At 51.9% G+C, this 19,279-nt stretch overlaps 2 protein-coding genes across 3 annotated transcripts; both read right to left on the bottom strand.

Annotated features, from left to right (window-relative positions):
- Positions 1 to 486: 486 nt before the first annotated feature.
- Positions 487 to 7,326, bottom strand: LOC134031740 (protein kinase C and casein kinase substrate in neurons 2 protein-like). Of its 2 annotated transcripts, none has more exons than XM_062475449.1 (10): positions 7,151 to 7,326; positions 5,385 to 5,452; positions 4,925 to 5,081; positions 4,413 to 4,648; positions 3,857 to 4,012; positions 3,171 to 3,346; positions 2,405 to 2,525; positions 1,966 to 2,033; positions 1,616 to 1,695; positions 487 to 1,215 (listed from the first exon to the last, which is right to left on the bottom strand). In XM_062475449.1, the coding sequence occupies exons 2-10, from the start codon at positions 5,439 to 5,441 to the stop codon at positions 1,103 to 1,105; spliced, it is 1,164 nt and encodes a 387-aa protein (XP_062331433.1). In that variant the 5' UTR covers positions 5,442 to 5,452; positions 7,151 to 7,326; the 3' UTR covers positions 487 to 1,102. The 2 variants fall into 2 exon arrangements, with proteins under 2 accessions (XP_062331433.1, XP_062331434.1); XM_062475450.1 differs by lacking the exon at positions 7,151 to 7,326 and adding an exon at positions 6,720 to 6,853.
- A 1,492-nt stretch (positions 7,327 to 8,818) lies between these two features.
- Positions 8,819 to 18,753, bottom strand: LOC134031665 (SH3 and multiple ankyrin repeat domains protein 1-like; the record flags this gene model as incomplete). Its single annotated transcript, XM_062475370.1, has 12 exons — positions 8,819 to 10,452; positions 11,047 to 11,946; positions 12,162 to 15,582; positions 15,754 to 15,877; positions 16,342 to 16,457; positions 16,686 to 16,742; positions 16,842 to 16,868; positions 17,110 to 17,118; positions 17,549 to 17,629; positions 17,791 to 17,926; positions 18,341 to 18,465; positions 18,651 to 18,753. Coding segments are annotated over 12 exons (5,181 nt in total), but the record flags the coding sequence as incomplete, so codon positions are not given.
- Between the last annotated feature and the right edge of the window lie 526 nt (positions 18,754 to 19,279).

Genomic DNA, 19,279 nt, shown 5'->3' with positions numbered 1-19,279 from the left:
CAAAATCTAGGCGGAAATAGAAATTTTCACTTTCCTTGTGTTCAAGCTTCTATTACTCAACACTAGAAGGACTGACAGGGGTCCTGACAACAGGGGGCATAACTTCAGAGTGTCAGCTTTCAAAAGAGATCATTTACATGCATGTACTCCAAATGGTTCAAGAACAGCTTCCAATTTACTTTGGGTATGCTGTTTAGGCGTTTTCAGGCAAATTTAACAGGAACATGAAAAGGTTAAACGTCATTTCGACTTATTTCATCCGACGGATCCGTCAGTGGGTCGAGCTATAGTTAAATCATTTGTAGTAGGCATTTTTTTGTCTCCCCTGTGCATCCCCAGTTACTCTGGATAAACTCCAATTAATGTAACCTTAATAAAATGCGTTCACTGGAAGAGGTTACATTTACGGTTGTTTATCAATAAAAGTAGCGTGGCGTCCACCCTCACATTGTATGGTTTTACAGAAAGAACTAAAAGAAAATACAGTTTTTCAAAATGTCGGATGTTTATTTTCCAAATACACTTGAAATAATGTAATGTCCTACAATCCTATGTGTAAACATAGGATACATTTTGTTGACTGTATAATCAATACACAAATCACTGTAAACCAGTGCTTTGGCAAGGTGCAGGGTAGCATACCTTTTATTGATACTTAGTTAATAAATAATTTTAAAGAAGTGAAAGACACAGACAACCTCGTTATCTCTTAACACGCCTACTAACGCACAAACACAGCCCTTAGCACAGAAAGCATAAAAGCACAACGCGTAGAAGTCATTCATAAGTTAATTCATTTCACCAACAAGTTAAACCCCTTAAGGTTAGATTGTCACATAATTAATATTAATTTAATAAACTTTTTGGCTTGATTTAACCTTTGTCTCTTAAAACATTTAGAAAGACTATCGGTGATGTTGTAGCTACATTGCACATTTACTACAACTACATTTGGGGATGTTGACATTAAAGGTTATTTACTACAATCGACAATATTTAAATGTTCAGGCACCAACAGTGAATGTTTCAACCAAGACATGCACACTTCGTGAAATACAAGACATTATACTCGAAAATCGTTCGGTGTGGCACTATGACATAATTACTGCACAAGCTCAACATAATTGGCTGGGTAGAAGCCCTCCCTCTCTTCATCCATCACTCCCCTGCACCACCCCTGGTCATCCTCTTCCTCCACCTTCAGGAAGACCTCCCCTTGGGCAGGGAGAAGGAGAAACACACGAGTCAGTCAGGATCCTTTGAGAAGGCAGTACACAGCCACATGTCCAGTTAGTGTTGCATACAGAACCATCTTCACCACAGCATTTCTATATTAAATTCAGTCTTTTTTTCATGCTTCTGCTAGTGTATTAGTACAATCCCCCGCCCCCCGAGATATAAAGTTATCCTGTGCTATAATGTACGCTACTCTTGTAAAATGTGTCTCCCCGCAGGTCTGGTGAAGCCAGTTAATGTTTGATTGCTTTTCTTCTGGCTAAACCTACTGTACTCTGCAGGGCCTACAGGATACCACAGATGCTGACCATACCGTCTGAGTTTTGAGACATGCATACTTATAGCTGCATGCAACTGGACGTCAGAATGTCACGGTCACCTGCTCTGAACGACAGCTCGTCACCTTCTTCTCCCACGTAGTTATACAGCGCTCTCACCTTCACTCCTCCGATCATCACCCTGAGCCAGCATGGAGGAGGGGAGACAGAGGGTCAGCTCACACTGCTCAGACGTCTGTGCTCATTTCCATCAGGGTTATGGAAAGAACACAGGTTCGAACCGTGTGTAGGTGATGACTGGCAGACATTAAAACTGAACCAAAAACCACGGGGTGAAATGATAATATGGGTATGGAATAGCATTGTGCAATGGGAAGAACAGAATTAAACTTCTCTCTCACACACGCACACACACACATACACTCTATGGTTCCAACTATAGCTGACTTACGGTCGGTCCAGTTGGCCCTTCTTGTCTCTCTTTTTCCTCTTCAGTCTTTTGACAGGCGGGACCCATTCCTGTTGGTACACACAGCAGGCAGAGCTCAGTCACTTCACCCCTCTGCAAACACCACACACACCGAGACCACAACATGGTGTTGTTATGTTGCCTCAGCCGGGTGTACAGCACATCCATGTTTTCCCTGCTTACCCTAACCCTCCTTACCTTAATACTTATTTTTAAGGGATTTGTAGACTCTCTACTAACTATCAACACAAAACACTAAACTAACACCCCACTTCCCCTAACTCTGGTCTGGCACCAGGTCTTCAGCAGTGCAGCAGTTGATAAATGTCTGATTGCAAATAAGTTGCCAATAGAGTCTTTGGTTAGGGTATAGGATAGTCGGGTATGTGGTTTTGTTTGGTGACATTTTCCAGTGGTTTACCTCAATCTGTGGCCAGTCGGTGGGCATGCCCGGACCATGGTTGTTCTTCCACCAGCGTAGGTCATCCTGCTCACTGATAGACATGAGGGTGTGGTGCAGCTCGCTATACACAGCCTTCACACTGCCGAAGGAAAACAGCACAGAGTCAGGGCCACAGGGGTGGGCGTAGTCCGTAATCTAGCTACTATCCACCACTAATCAAAAAATCATGCAATTACAGTCAATTTGCACAGTTTGTTGTCCTATATCAGTTACCACTGCGCCACTGTTTAAGGTGTTTTTTGGTGGCAGTGGTCTCTATTACGCGCTTGTCACCCTCTTCTGCCTAGGGTGAGTATGTGACGCGCATTTGTTTAGCTAGTTGCTAGCAGCTATCAAAATAGATAGCTTTAGCACATCTCACTGTGCACCGCTCTCACACTGGCAGAGAGAGCAAGTGGGGGACAGTGGCATGCCGTGTTGCACGACACATTCAGTAGCATGTGACACATGTCAATTAGGACATTAGCATGCATACAAACAGCCAATCACCACCCACATGTGTAAACAGTGAGAGGAGGGATGTTGAGGGAGGAAGCGAGAATGTAAGGGTGAGTTTGTGCATGTGAGCAACCAGGAAACGCAGACAAGGACAAGGAGAAAGAAAGACAGAGAGGGGGGAGGGGATAGAGAGATACAAGAGAGATAAATAAAAAACGGAAAGGACATTGAGAAATAGAAAGAGAGAAAGAGAAAAGAAGAGAGAGAATACCGGGTTCCCAGTCACCTGTCATTGTTGGTGATGTCTAAGTGTCTGTGGATTGAGAGGAAGGCCTGTTTCAGGAAGCTGATCCTCTTCCTCTCCTCCTCCTGTGATTGGTCAAAAATGGCCTCCATCTCCTCCATGTAGCGAGGTGTGTAAGATGTGACTTCCTCCAACATCTTTTCGTACCGCTCGCGGACCTGTTCACCGTCCATAAAGAGAATGTTTATGACCAGAACTCCCGACATACTGTAATGTCTCCTGCATGACCACCCATAGATTAATGTTTCCATTTAGGACGTAAACATATACAGATCAGCTCTCCAGGAGCCGGCAGAGTGCCCCTATATGCTCACATGATTTGGTGTTAGATAAACAGAAAACTTAGTAACAATAACAGTTTTGAGACCTTTCCATAAAAGGGGGCACAACATGAAATATAGTCCACACTCCCAGGGGTGAGGGGGATCCGGACAGCTCGGGGGGGTGGGGCAGGGGGGGGGGGGGCACACCTGTTCCAGCACCGTCTCTGGTATGTGTACATTGCAAAATATGTATGCACTGGCTTGAGGTTTGAGGCTGGTGCATTAAAATAACCATGGCCTGATTTGAATGAGGAGCTATGCGCTTGTCCTTAAGTTAAGTTCAACCTATCGCTTATTGCATGCTTATCGGGTTATTCATCTGTGATGCATTTCCAGACTCCTCACTTTCTCCTTGTCCTCTGTGGCACGTTCCCTGGCCTCCTCCATCTTCTTCTGTTTCTCCGGGCTCAGCTCTGTGTTTTCCTTGGCCTGTTTCTCTCTGTCCACGGCTGTCTGCTCCTTCTGACAGGCCTTGTGGTACGCACCACAGGCCTTCTCCAGCTGGCACACACACACACACACACACACACACAGACCAGAGAACATGAAGTCAGTCCGCAAGTCCTAACTCAGAGCAGATCTGCTCTTACATGAATGCTACATCTCCCACGGGGAATAATTGACTCAGCTCAGCAGGGTGTGTCACATACATTGGTGAGAGCTAAGCAATGTGCCACTCCAACTCTAATCTTGTGTAGCGAGGTTGTGTAGCTATGCACGCATACAGTCAGGAAAGAACATACACACACACACACAAAGACAAACACACAGACAGACAAGCAGACACACACACAGAATCATGCGCGCACACACACAGACACACACACGGACATTCATACACAGAATGAACACGACGTAAAACAAATGGCAATGAAGAGTGATGTGCAGCAGGTGGTCAGACCTTTGTCATCCTCTTGGACCAGGGTTTCTGCGCTCGGGAGAACTCTGTCTTGTTCTGGTACGTCTCGCGGAACCCACAGAACATCTTCCGGGGGAACGTCTCCTTCTGCCAGATCTTCACCCTGTCCCCGTCCTCCACGGTGAGCGACTGGGAGATGGCGGCGTGGAGAACGGCCAGGCGCTCAGCGGAGGAGAAGAAGCACTGCCACGCCCTCATCAGAGAGCCGTAGAGGGGCCCTGGTGATGGAAAGAAGAGACCGGGCCAAATCTCAATCATTTACTTCCAGATAGGAACGGAACTAAGTTCTAGATCTTTCTTTCACATGTGCACATGACGTAAAGTATCAATTTCACAGTGTTGTACTGTGAACCCTTTAAAAGATGCATACATCTATATCTACTTGTGAAAATGAAATACAGACATCAATATTGGAGTTCATACTAGTTCAGTCTCTGGCTATCCCAGATTATTCTAGTTAGTCTTTGTAGTCCTTGTGGCCCTGGGGGACTTACGGGAGTCCACTATGGCCTTCCACTTGCTGCTCCACTGGCTGAGCTGCTGGGAGTAGTGCTTCTCCACCTTGGCCCTCTCCAGGAAGCAGGACATGATGTCGTTACACGCCTGGTGGGACTGGTCGGTGCGGCGCACAGTGCGCTCATACTTCCCTGGCTGAGGAGGAGGAAGAGGAGGAGGAGGATGAGGGGGAGGAGGAGGGGGAGGAGGAGGATGAGGGGGAGGAGGAAAAGGAGGAAGGGGAGGAGCAAGAGGAGGAGCAAGAGGAGGTGGAGGAAGAGGAGGAACAAGAGTCCAGAGGAGGAGGAGGAAGAGGAGGGTGAGGAGAAGGAACAAGGTGTGGTTACAAAATGTCTTTTCTCAGGGAGGTCACAAGCGCACCAAGTGAGATGTTCCATGTGAGGAACTGGCAGTGTTCTACTGTCCGTGTGTGCGTGTTCATGTCTCAGACGTTCTCACCATCCAGAAGCTCTGCTTCTTCACATCCTCAGGGGGCTCTTTGGGCAGGGTTGCCATTATTTAGATGTCTTTGAAGAAGAGAGGAACATACAGTCATCATGTAGTCTGGTGTCTATGACCAAGACCTTATACACGACTAAAGCATGGCAAGGAGATGCAACATACCCCTGTGTCTGTGACAGTGGTGTTCACATTGCAGATAATGCAATGACTGATGAAGCCAATGGCGACGATAAATACCATTTTCATATCAAATACAATATTTAAATGCATACCATATTCAAATAGAGAGCAAATATCCATTGCATGGTGAAAAGTGATCCAGCTGATTGGACGGCAATAAAACTGAATGAACCTAGCAACCGCACAACACAGCGTGAGGGAGTTGACTCGGCTGCCAACCAGTTTAGAAGGCACGTTTATTTATACTGTACGTTGCTTACAGATATCAATCCCCAGCGTGAGTGAGGGGTGTGGCATGCTGGGGAGCGGAATTTACAGGCCGGAATCTGACAGCAGGAATAGAACACCCACTCCGGCATTCTTCCTGCTTGGCTCCCAAAATAAACAGCAGGGAAAGGTCATCTTTCCCTTCTTACTGACGCTCTGCCTATTAGCGCAACCGTCTCTCCCGCTCTCACTCTCACTACAGTCTAGTTCGTGTCAAACCTGACGACGAAAGTGAGAGCTGCGGGAGCTCTGTGGTTCTGTGAACACACACTGGTAAAAGTGGTGTCACTGCATCATCCGAAGAAAATAACGTTTTGTCTTATGATCGAGCGATAGTTGAGATGGGGGTCGAACAAGGTTTTGTACATAATCGCACTTCGAGAGACACATTTGGGTTCAGACTATTTTAGTCTGGCTATAACACGTTGGAACTTTCCTGTTGAAGCGATAATCATTTCTTCTTTGAGAAACTGGCTAACCACACCTCATCACAAGACTTAGTCGGAGGAGAGCAACTTCTCTCAACAGCAGTCTCATGCTTCTCTCTCTCCCAGCTGGCCCTCTTTCAGATAAAAGCCTTGTGTTGATAAAGGCGGCCATCTTATAATTGTTTCTTGATCTATGTCACAACTATTTCAACTTCTTCGGAATCAAAGACACAGTAAAACGTCACCCCTTCTTGTTACCATGTCAGTTCCAGGATGGAGAAGGCGAGATATTTGACAAGTGTCAAATAATGAGCCTCTCCTCTCAAAGTTATACAACACCGAGCGTTGCAGACCACCTATTTATTATAACAAAAATTCAAGCCAAAGTCACAAGCCTTGAGAACACACACTCATAATAAAAACAGAACAAAACATGCTCTGACTAACTGTCACTTACATTTCTTTCTGAATCAGCAGTGACTATTCAAGTGGATCACTTGTTACATTTAAAGGGCCGTTCAGACTCTCCCCCCCTCTCTCTTGCTCTCTCTCTCTCTCTCTCTCTCTCTCTCTCTCTCTCTCTCTCTCTCTCTCTCTCTCTCTCTCTCTCTCTCTCTCTCTCTCTCTCTCTCTCTCTCTCTCTCTCTCTAAGGCTACCCTCTCTGTCTGTGTACCTCGTCCCACCACACATGCTCCCAACTCCTCACTCACTGTCTGACACCAGTTTCCCCCCCAGCACTTAAAGTTACACACACCGTAATGATCTGAGAGAGGGAACGAGTCACCACCCAGCATGACCACGACTGACACAAAACAGAGCATTTGCATGAAAGTCACACAAGCAAAGCAATTGAAACGACGGTAAAGGCCTGAAAACAGGGATCTTACCCCGGAGTTCTTCACTGGTGGCTGGAGCTGTTTAATCCTTTCATCCGTGCCACGATTTTCTTCTCCCTGTTCTCTGCGGTTATTCCTTCACTTCTCACCCATCCTGTGTTTCTCCTTTGTTGTTTTCTGAACTCAAGTTCCCCCCAACTGTCAAGTGACAATTTTGTTTTCTCCTACCCACCCATACTCCCCCCCCCCCCTCTCTCTCTCTCTCTCTCTCTCTTTCTCTCTCTCTCTCTCTCTCTCTCTCTCTCTCTCTCTCTCTCTCTCTCTCTCTGTCTCTCTCTCTCTCTCCCTCTCTCTTTCTCTCTGTCTCTCCACCCCTAGTGTAGATTTCCAAAAACAGCTGGAGGGAACCCCCTCCTTCTCATCCCTTTTTCCCTCCCTCTCTCAATATGGTGCTAATGAACTATAGTGTCGACACGTTAAAGGAGGCAGGGGAGAATGTAAACTTCATTTCAACCCTCGACTGGTCACAGCCAAGTGTCAGTGTGGCACCGTATCATGTGAGCATATTAGTGTGTGTGTGTGTGTGAGGGCCCTTCAACAATAACATAAATCTTGTGGATTTTTCCACAACTCTAGTCTCAGAAGTGCAGAATATACCTTATAAGTATTGGATATATCTCTATATATCTGGTCTGACCATTTGACCAGTTCTGTACGTATCCACTGCTTTTAAAACCAACCAATGAAAATCCACTGCATCTAAAACCAGTCAGGGAGTCCAGAAATGACTGGACTCGATTCCTATAATTTCTCTGTGTTTTGACTCACAACACACACACACACACACACACACACACACACACACACACACACACACACACACACACACACACACACACACACACACACACACACACGGATCAAAGCCGTCCTGTCTTTTATTAGAGTGAGCTCTCAAACATAATTCAGAGCATATTGATACAGAAGTTTGAACATATCAAAGGCCCTCATCTTGCTTGTCTAGAATAATCCTGTACATGTAGACAATCTGTTGTAGAGCCCTAGGGGGCCAACCACTCCATCTGAACACACCAGGCTGGATGAGATCCTACTGAGAAATTTGATGAAAACAATTAGGATGAAAGTATTTTTAAATGAAAAAAGAAAGACATGGCCACACTTTTATTTATTCAGCATTTATTTTGACACCTTATTTATATCTCTATCATATTTTATCTGTATATCGTATTGTTATTTAAAACAAAACTTCATAAATACCTCTTATCTCTGCTGCATACAAGTTCTCATACTGTATATATCATATTCATTATACTGTATATATTTTACTAGTCCTAAAATATTCTTTTAAATCATAGAGACAGTAATGCTTTCTACACAACCGCACATTCATTCCTATATGCAGTTTCTTGAGCGTGTGGTGAACCCAACATTAAGGGCGTCTCGGCATGAGATTAGGAAATTGAAAAGTGCACGTCTACCCAGGAACGCTTGTGAACGGGGTGAGTTCCTCTGGGCTCACCTGTGAAGACAGGCGAGGAGTAGAGAAAGCATTAACCTGAAACCAGAACCCAACCAAAAAACACAAACAGATAGCTTCAAATAATTTTCACACTATTTGGAAGACGGAGATTCAGTCATTTTTAGAAATGTTTAAATACTTAATCTTTAATATAATAATCTGTGTTAAATCATACTATGTTTTGTTATTATTATCACAATCCTCGTCATCATCGTTACATAAACCTATAAAGGATGCGTGTAGAAGTCGAGAGAGTTTAGCCGTCCCCATACAGTACAGTTCACTGAAGGTAGCTAGACGTGTTACAAAGCCTGTATTTGTGTGTACATGTCTCTGTGTGTGTGTTTTCTCTCTCTGATCAGAGGTTTGGAGGAGAGAGCATGAAAAAGGGCAATGTAAGGATTGTCAAGTGTTGCGAAACATACATCTCGAGATACAAGATGTTTGAATGTTAGAAATCTGTCTTTGAGTTCTAGAGAAGGCATTAAAGAGAGAAAGTGAGAAAGAGAGGTATAGGGATTTGATATATGTAACAAGGCCAGCGGACACACCGACACACAACCACACACTCACAAAGGGAATGGGCTGGGGAGTCAGACACACAGACAGACAAGCGGTATAAGCCCTTTTCAATCGCTGCACCTGTGTGAGAAAATAGTCAATGGACTGTGATGTCATCAAAGAGGGCCCCCATGGCCTTGGACAGTGCTTTGCTCGTAAACATCAACAACGCATTTGAAAAGTCGATCTGCATTGTAACATGATATGATAGCAAACCTGTTCTCTGCTCTCCCTCGCCCCTCTCAGTGGACTTGATAATAGTAAAATGTCAATTCACAACACTTTTGAATTATTCGTAAATTGTCCCTACAAACACAATTTAAATGACTTGATGTCGTTACCCTGACCCGTTGCAAATGAATGATTGCAATCAGCACTCGGTACAAAACAAATGAACAATAATCGTTATGAGTCCCGTTTTTTTTACACGTAGGTTTTACTGTACACTGCACGTGTTGTTGTTCTTGCAAAAGACATAGAAAGCTTGTTGGCAAATCACTAGGGAGATTAGGGCAAATAACACTATAGGTATCAAAACACTTTTATCAACATCTTTACTTTGTAATTATTTACCATGAACTTTTTAATGAAGGGCCTTCCTCTGACTAGCTGTCTATAGGACTGTAACCCCACCATGGGCTAATAGTCTCCCACAGCTTCTGATCTGATGGGAGGTTCTACGCACAGGGCCCTGACGGTTAGCTGTGAAGCAGCGGCGCTAGAGGACCTGTTTCCTGGGACAGGAGCTTCAGCAGCTTCTCAAACTCACAATTCTGCCTTCAAGTTTTCCCTGGTGCTGCCAAGCAGCAGATGGAGTGAGAATGTCCAGTCAAATGTGTGTGTGCGCGTGTTAGTGTGTGTGTGTGCACGTGTGCATGGATGAATAGCTTGCGAGCACGTATCAGTTTGTGTTAATTAAAAGCCTTTTCATCAGTAGTTGTACTGTGTGATAATTGAACCCTATAAGATAAGACCGCAAGTCTTACATTTTTGTACCCTCTTTTGACCAACACGTGCAACCATTGGTAAAAAAAAAATCTAAGTAATTGTCCATCACACAAACTGAATCTCTGACAGCTTGATTGTCCATCATGATCCTTCATCCCACAAACAAACGGCTTGTGTCCACGCACTCGTCTTCTTTATATCTCTTCTTATCTTATCATTCTCTCAGCTTTGAGTCACCTCATCCCTCACTCTGTCAGTCTGGGCCTCAGGGGAGGGGCTAGAGACAAGCGGGGGAGAGGGGAGCCTGGAGAAAGAGGGAGGGAGCACATCCAATAAGAAGAGAGAGGAAAGAAAATGAGAAAGACTGCTGTAAGTGGGAAGATGGTTGAGAAGACACAGAGGGAGAAATAGAGAGCGAGAGAGAGAGAGAGGGGAGAGAGAGAGAGAGAGGAGAGAGAGAGAGAGAGAGAGAGAGGGGAGAGTGAGAGGGGAGAGAGGGGAGAGAGAGAGAGAGATAGAGAGGGGAGAGAGAGAGAGGGGGGGGAGAGGGGGGAGGGAAAGAAAGTGAAAGAGGGAGAAAGAGGAGACAGAGAGGAGAGAGAAAGAGGGAGAGAGAGCAAGAAAGAGAGAAGGATGAGGTTGAAGATGGAACGCTAAAGATCGAGATGGCAAAGAAAGAGAAGGAGTAACTTATCAGATCACATCTAGCGACTAAACTCTACCAAGGGAAGGGGGATGGACCCAGCTGGCGCGCAACGAAGGAAAGCTACACCCGTCTTTCCTTCTCCATCCGTCCTTTCCTTCTCACATATCCACTCTTCCTCGGCCCCGCCCCCCATCCAGCCGGACCTGCTGCCTTGGGGGAGGAGTCTGCCCCCCCGCTCCGCTCCTCCCTCACCTGTCCGTCAGCTTCTTCAGTGCTCTCTCGATGTTCATGCGGTGGCCCACACGCGTCACCCCCAGGTCCAGGAAGTCATCCTTGGTGAGGGAGGGCAGGTGGGAGCCGTCAATCTCGTTGTCCAGGAAACGCTCCCTGTGCTCGCCCAGGTTCAGGTAGGCCAGCCAGTCGGCCACATCGTACTTGGTCCAGTAGGACAGGGGCTTGACGGTGAAGGGCTTGGCCGGCGGCGGGGGGGTGAGGTGGGGGTAGCTGAGGCAGGGTGGGGTGGGGGGCAGGTGCATGGAGGGGGAGGTGGCTCCGGACAGGAACTGGGTGGGCGAGAGGGAACGGGCGCCCAGCAGGGGGTTGAGCGGGGCGGCCGCGGCCGACGGGTTGAAGAGGGGAGGGGCGGAGGGGTTGTAGGTGTCTCCCAGCGGGTGTCCCGGGGAGGGGGGAGTGAGGGGGCCCGGGAAGTCGAACGGGTTGCTGTAGATGGGGGTGCTGGGGAGGATGGGGAGGGAGGAGGGCCGCGGGGGGGCCGGTGCGGCGTGTTCGCTGGAGTAGATGAGGGGGCTGGGGGCGCGGCGCCGCGTGACGGACGAGCGCATCTCCGGGCTGGGGTTGAAGTCGAACGTCTTGGTGCGGTACTTGGAGCGGTGCTTGGGCGAGGTCGGGTACGGGGAGTAGGTGGGCGAGGTCGGCGGGTGGGAGTGGATGGGGGAGGTGGGCATCTGGGGGGAGGGCGAGCGCGTCCAGGTGGGCTGGAGCGGGGGCTGGGAGGACGGGGAGACGGAGGGGGTGGCGGTGAGGTTGGGGGGGAAGATCTGCTGGCGGTGCTGGGGGGAGGAGGTGGGCAGGGGCGAGGTGGAGCGGGTCGTCGGGGGGCTCTGGAACACGTCGGAGAAATCCGCAGAGAATCTGAAACAGACGACAAAAAACAAACACGTCCAGCTGTTCTCATGCAGAGAGGATGGGAAGTGTTTCCACAGTTCCACACGGTTACAACTGAGAAGAACAGATAAAAGCTATAAACCAGGTGTACTCTTTGCACGTTGCTTTGGACGAATGAGTCTGCAAAAAGGACTGACATGTAAAAGAACACATCTAGAAGCATCTAGAAGCAGCGGTCTTACCTCTGTGTGCTGGGCAACCTGGGACTGTTGCTCCACTCCTCTAGGCTCTTGTTGCCCATCTGCTGCAGCTTGGAGCTCAGTTCATTGATGATGCTGGCCTTCACGCCGGCGAGGGGTGAGGGGCCCCTGCGCCCCTCCAGCGACACCCCGGCCCCGGCCCTGGCGACCCCCCCGCCCCTCTCCGCCTCCGCCGCCTCCCCCCAGGCCGCGGCCTGCGGCCTCTCCAGGCAGGCGGCCAGGGTGGAGCCGAAGCCCTCCTCCATTCTGGATCGGCTCGGCTTGCGTTTCTTCTCCTCTGCCGCTCCGCCCGCCTCCGTCCGGGGCTCGCCCTCCTGGGGGGGCGGCCTGTGCGGGTGGTGGAGGGAGGGGGGGTTGGTGCTGCTCTGCCTGCGGAGGACCGCCGCCGTGGCCCCCTCCCTCGCGCCTCCCGCGCTCTCCTTGTGCGGGGGAGTCTTTGGGTACGCGGGGCCGGCCGACTTGGCGTTGTGGTGCACCTCGAACGTCTGCCCGCCCGTATAGCTCACGTAGGGATCCACGTGCTCCACGCCTCTCTCTCTCTCTCCCTCTCCTCCTCCTCCTCCTCCTCCTCCTCCTCCTCCTCCTCCTCCTCCTCCTCCTCCTCCTCCTCCTCCTCCTCCCCTCGCTCCGCCCAGGATGTCCAGGGGGTGGGCGCTGCTGCAGTGGCTGTCCAGCTCCTCGATCCCAGAATCCACCACGGCGTCCTGCCAGTCTCCAGTCTCCATCATGGAGGGGTGGTGGTGGTGGTGGTGAGGGTGAGGATGGTGAGGGTGGTGAGGGTGGGGGTGGTGAGGGTGAGGGTGGTGAGGGTGAGGTTGAGGTTGGTGGTGATAGTCTCCGGCCATGCCGCCCGCGCCCATGCCCGCCTTCACGGTTGCCGAGGGTACGCTGTAGTCCGAAGCCGCGGCGGCGGCGGTGGTGGTTGTCGCGGCGACCGTGGCGGTCATTGTGGTGGTTGCGTAGGTCATGGTGGTGGTGAGGGTGGCGGCGCCCCGGTCCTGGGCCAGGGGCATGACAGGGTTACCGGGGTTGAAGTAGGGGTGGGCGTGGGACATGGGCTGGGGTCTGTGGAGCGAGGGGGCAGGCTGGATGGTGCTGGAGGAGGTGGAGGAGGACGGGGGGAATATCTGGGGTGAGGGGAGGGAGGGTGAGAGGGCAGACTGGGTGAGGTTGGCCACCTCGCTGTCGTAGGAGGTGAGGCTGGAGGCGGCCGAGTCGCCGGCCTGGGGGGAGGGCAGGGGCGCATTGGAGGGGACGCCCCCGGCCGTGGTCCCTTTCATGGCGGGGAGGGGCGGAGCCGGGGGTGGGACTGAGGAGGAGTGTTGGGCCGGGTGTGGGTGCTGCTGCGGGTACCTCTGGAGGTCCCTCTGGCCCCTCTCTGAACCGCCGTTGGCAAACTGTATCGGAGGGGGCAAAGGGTCCACAAAGACAAACTCGTCATCCTGGTCTATGGAGGGGGCCGGGGGAGGCAGGACCATGAGGCCCAGCCCCCCTGCCCCCCCTGCCCCCCCTGCCACCCCTGCCTCTCCTCTGGGCTCGTGGGCGTGGGCCGGGGCTCCGGGGAGGGTGTACTGGGGGACATAGTTGGCATTGGGGCTGCTCTCCATCTGCAGGAAGGAGGGTCTGCGAGGGGTGGGCTGAGGGGCAGGGCCCGTAGGCTGAGCGGGCGCTCTGCTCTCGTACACCTCTCTCTCCCTGGGTATCTGTTGGTAAAACTGGGACTGGTACTGATTGGTTCGGTCCTCCGAAAAGCGAACTCGGAGACCCTCCCTGGCCCCGCCCTCCTTATCCCTCTCCAACCTCTCGGCCCCGCCCCCGGGCCCCCCACCTCCTCCCAGGCGCAGTATCCGTGGCGATTGCGGGCGGCTCAGGGAGGGGGGCAGGGGGGTGGCGGTGGGGGAGGTGAGATGGAGGGAGACGGGGGAGTTGTAGGCGGACTGCGTCGGGGTGGGGAACAGCGAGGGGGCCGGGGTCTGGACGGGGGTGCTGAACGAGCCCACGCTCGACATCTGCCGGCCGAAATGGCGCTCCTCGCGGCGGGTGCGCCGGTCGTCCTTGAGGGCCCTCTCGCGGGCCGCCAGCGCCAGGCCCAGGGGCGAGGACGGGTCCAGAACCTTCCCCGTCAGCGGGTGGATGAAGGTGGTGGCCGGCTGGCCATAGTTGGAGGGCGCCGACCTGGGCTGGCCGTCCTGGCCCAGGATGGGGGAGGAGTACTCGGGCAGGCCGAAGGCCGGCGGCATGCTGCTGGCGTAGTTGACGTAGTTGTCCGCGGAAAACATGCCCTCGTCGATGGACTTGGAGGGGCGCAGGCGGGGGGCGGGGACGTCCATCTGGGAGCCATGCGCCAGGGAGACGGGCGTCCTCGCCCCGCCTCCTCCCTCGCCTCCCCCCTCTCCCTGGACGTCGTCCTCGGAGGACAGGAAGAACGAGGCGCTCTTCCGCCTCATGTCCCTCAGCCTCTCCCGGTCCCTCCGGGCCGCGCCCACGAACGCCGCCCCCAGCTGCGTGGTGAAGTCCAGGCTCTCCAGGTCGTGCTGGCTGGGGAGGGACGGGCTGGTGGAGGATGGGGGCAGGGGGGCGGAGCCAGGAGGGGGCTGGGGCTGCGTGGGGACCAGGGGCAGGGGCTGCCCGGGGGCCGGGATGTCCGGGGAGGCTGGGGGGGAGGCGGGGTCGTCGGGGTCGGGCGGGGGCTCCGCCTCCATGCTGCTGCCCTGGCTGCTGCGGCCGCTGCTACTGGTGGAGGGGGCCTTGACGATGATGGTGGGAATGGGGATGGAGCTCTTCTCCTTGGACGTGGCGCCCTTGGCGCCCTGGCCGCCGCGGTGGTGCCTCTGCGCGTCCTCCACCTTGGACTGCTTCATCAGGGCGCCCTTCCCGCCTCGCCTGGCCCCTCCACCGTGCCCGCCCCCTCCTCCACCTCCCCCGCCCCCGCCCCCTCCCCCGCCCCCGCCCCCTCCTCCCCGCTCCCTGGCCGCCGCCTGGGGGTGATGCGGCGCCTGCGGGGCCTGCGTTTTGGGCGCGGCGCTCGTGGGCGGAGTGGCGCTGCTGTAGCCCCTCCTCAACCCCCCCATTTTGCCCCCGCCCCTCCTCGGCACCTCAGGCTCCGAGGCGTGTGCGCCGGGGGCTCCCCTGCGGAGGGTGGGGGCCATGACATTCTGGTTCGTACCCCCAGGGGCTCCTCTGTCCCAGGCCTGGGAGTGGTGCTGGTAGTGGGCTTGGGAGGTCGGGGGTAGGGGCATGGCCGGCTCCCCTCTCCGGCCAGAGTGGGGGCCGGCAGACAGGGGCGGCTCCGGGGCGGAGGTGTTAGGTGGAGGCGGGATTTCCTCGGGTCCTGGGACAGACAGGCTCCGGGCCAGTTTCACAGCAGGCGTGTGAAGATACTGCCTCTCCTCTTCTGTCACACCTGAGCACAAACAGACAGTGTTGTTGACTTGGTTCATTATTCATCCTGCCTCACATCAACCGGTGCATTAGGCAGCAGACATCACTCAAACAAACAAGACACAGAGATGTGAACGCTACTTTTCACTGTTACAACTGTTCCTGGACGTGGCATCAGCCAGGTTAGCCGTACCGATTGATTTCTGCCGCAGCATCACTCCGTGCTGAGTTCCATGGCCGGGCGGAAACTGGGCGTGGTTATAACCGAACCCTGGACCGGGCGCCATCATGCCGGCTGCCGACTGGTCGAAGGCGGGCTTCAGGTCCAGACAGCAACACAACACAGAGAGAGGAGGGGAGAAGATTTACATTACATTTTATATTTGGATTCATTTAGAAGATTTTGAAGCTTTATTTGACATACAAATAGCGCATACAGATTTACAGCAGAAGATCAAGTATAAGAAGGGCATAGTTCAAACAGTATTTTGGTGATCAGAGTCAAGGAATGGTCCGTATAAAGATGAACGACTCCGGCAAATGAACAATCTCTTCTCAGATGTGAAAGTGAACCAGTTTGCTGGAGCAAGATGACGTGTTCTGGTATGGGAGGTCAAACAGAAGGCACAGTGCCTCGCGGAGGCAGAGCGTGACGCAACGGAGGGATATCGTACCGGCGGGATGAGCGATGTGATAAAGGGGTGTGATGGAAAGGTGCGACGGGGGGGGGAGATGTGATAGAGGGATGAGATGGAGGGGTGTCCTGGGGGAGGTGCGGCACCTCGTTAGGGACGATGCTCTTGCTCCGGTCTTTCTTGGCCCCGTGACCCCGCTGGCCCTGGCCATCAGAGGTGCTGATTGTCTGCTGAGCAGCTGCCAGGATCTCATCTAGTTTATCTGGAGGGGACGGCGGGAGGGGGGAGAGAGTGGTAGACGGAGAGAGGGGGGAGAGAGAAAGAGAGAGTCCATTACCCGGGGCGGCGAAAAGTACGCCAAATGGATGGAGCACTGTTTTATTTTCGACCAGTTCAAACATCCTCTTTATGTAGCAGCAGACTGGGGTGGAGGAGGGGAGCTGAGGGGCCGACTGAGTGGGAGCGGGGGGGGGGGGGGGGGGAGTCTTACTCAGCGCCATCTGATAGACTGTCCTCTTCTTATCTGGCACCTGCGATGTCTCGTACTCTGTAAAGCAGATGGAATTATTTGACGGATCAAACCAGAGAGCGATTCTTAATTAGGGCTGGAGGGCTGACGACAGGATGTGATAAGAGAGATATTCACCTGCTTTCTTCTTCCATGGAGAGGCCGCTGGAGCATACATCATTTGAGGGAGAGAAAACAAAGAAAGAAAGAAAAAAAAGGTTGTTTTCCACAACTCTAGCCATCTGCACGAAAGCCAGTCCATGATAATGAGATACTGGGCGTACTTTGACAACAGTAATGTAGACAGGGGTGATGATGAGGGTGATGAGGAGGGCGGCGGTGGTGGTGGTGGTGGTGAGGACGACAACAATGGCAATGACATCACAGAAGGAAAAGCCTGTCGCACCTTTCTCCACTGGTGGGGGGTCCGACGGGATAGCAGAACAGAGAGAAGAGGCAGTTGACATTGTTGCTCAATACACAAAACCACACAAACCGGCTTGGTAACAATGCTCAGTATGGGACCATTTTCATTGCCTCGCTGGACTGTCGGAGGTTTGGGGGATCTATAGACACTGGAGAAGGGCCGTCCATGACACAGGCCAACTCATTCATCTGTCAGTAATTAAGCTATTAAATCCCACCAATACTACTGTAGATAATGACCTGGCTCTCTACATCAACTCGATACATATTTTATGAACGATTGAAATTCCCTTTTCTTTGTATGCAACCGTTCAGAACCTTGGAGTGCACAAATTCATTTTCTCTCACTTTTACACTCTCTCTCTCTCTCTCTCTCTCTCTCTCTGTCTTTTTAATCCCCCTCTCCGCTGCAGGCTTACCCATGTCTTCCAGCTCTGAAGTCATCGATTTGGAGCGCAGGGCGATGGCAGGGGGGGTCAGCCTCTTAGCTTGCTGGGGGGCTGCCAAAAAAAACACACACACACACACTTACCATTTATCACTATGTTACAAGAAAAACAACATTCAGTAGTTAACTACACTAGAACAAACATGGCATTTCCCAACATTTCAAACTAAGTAGGACATAAGTAGTTCCACAACCGGGTTAAATGGATCTGACCTTTCTTCCTAGCCGTGTCCTCCATCTCAGGGTTGCGGGCAACCATGACCACCTTGACCATGAGGCTGTTGCCCCCCTGTCTGATCATGTTGACCACCTGCCTGTGGCCAACCTTCACCACGTTCTGGCCATTCACCTAGGAGAGGAAAGCACAGCTGTTCAGCTGAGACACACACACACAACTAATTCCTTATGTGACACAAAACTATTCCTGTTTCATACTAAGTAGCCTGGACACTGTGCAAGAGCTACATATTTCTATCAAGGCCCACAGACACACAGACACACACATTCCTAGGGAGTGAAAAACAACTGGAGCTCAACCGTGAGAGCTTATCAGCTACTGCAATGCCAAGCATTGACTCAAGTCAATACTCAGTTTATCAACCAAGTTATCTCCCACCCCTCAAGTTTCAGATCTGATTCCTTCTGGGACCAACCTAATCACTGCTAGCCCTTTGAGTGCAGGAGTGCACTGTAGGAACACACCATAGATGCTAAAACCATTTAAAAGGATCGAAACACTGCAATCCCCCGGAGAGGGCCGTACCTCGATGAGGAAATCCCCCATCCTCAGGCCTGCCCTCCATCCTACGCCGCCCTCGTCCACAGACTCCAGGTACTGCAACGCGGGGAACGCCGGCGTGGGGGTGAACTCCTCTATAGGCGTCTGAGCTGCGCGCAGCCGGGACGAGAGGGCGGGTGAGACGAAGGGGAGAATACGAAAAACGGGCCAGGGGGGTGGGAGAGAGGGTGGGGGGGGAGGGAGGGAGGGAGAGGGACAGGCAGGAGTAGAGACAGAGAGAGGGGTGAGAAAGATGGAGGAGTTAAGGGTGAATTTTGGAGGAGAGCGTACTCACCTTTGGCTCCTCGGAGCACAAAGCCAAAGCCCTCGTTGTCTTTCTTCTGCAGCAGTACTGTCTTCTCCTTAATGATGTAGTCACTTGGAGAGAGGGGAGAGAGAGGGTGGAGAGAGGGAGAGAGGGAGGGTGGAGAGAGGAAGAGATATTACAGAGAGAGAATGAGAGAAAGAGAGAGTGAGGCAGAGAGAGAAAAGACAGAGAGAGACAAAGAGAAACAGACAGAGAGAGAGAGAGAGAGAGAGAGGTAAACAGACAGAGAGAACGGGAAGACAGAGAAGGAGAGAAAAACAGAGGGAGAGAGAGACAGAGCTAAATGTATGACTTCTATAGCAACAGCAAAATGTTATTGTCATGCAAATAAAGCATTGGTGAATCTTGGAGACAGCTATACAGCATCACATTATGAAATCACACTGCACCAAAAGACAGGGGTGGGGAGGGGGGTGTGCAGGGGGCTGTATCATGTCAGAGCAGCCCCAAAGAGAGGCCTTCACCACCAGGCTTGAGGTAGTGTCAGGACCGGTATAGAGTTAGTTACCAGAGTAGACTTCCTCACATCATTACACAGCTAACCACTGACGAGCGCCATGTTATGTCATCTTACATCTTCTCCACATTTACAAATT

Source organism: Osmerus eperlanus, chromosome 12, assembly GCF_963692335.1.
Source record: "Osmerus eperlanus chromosome 12, fOsmEpe2.1, whole genome shotgun sequence".
Taxonomy (NCBI): Eukaryota; Metazoa; Chordata; class Actinopteri; order Osmeriformes; family Osmeridae; genus Osmerus; species Osmerus eperlanus.
The sequence above is the reverse complement of the archived record's forward strand: the minus strand, read 5'-3'. Positions and strand labels throughout refer to the sequence as shown.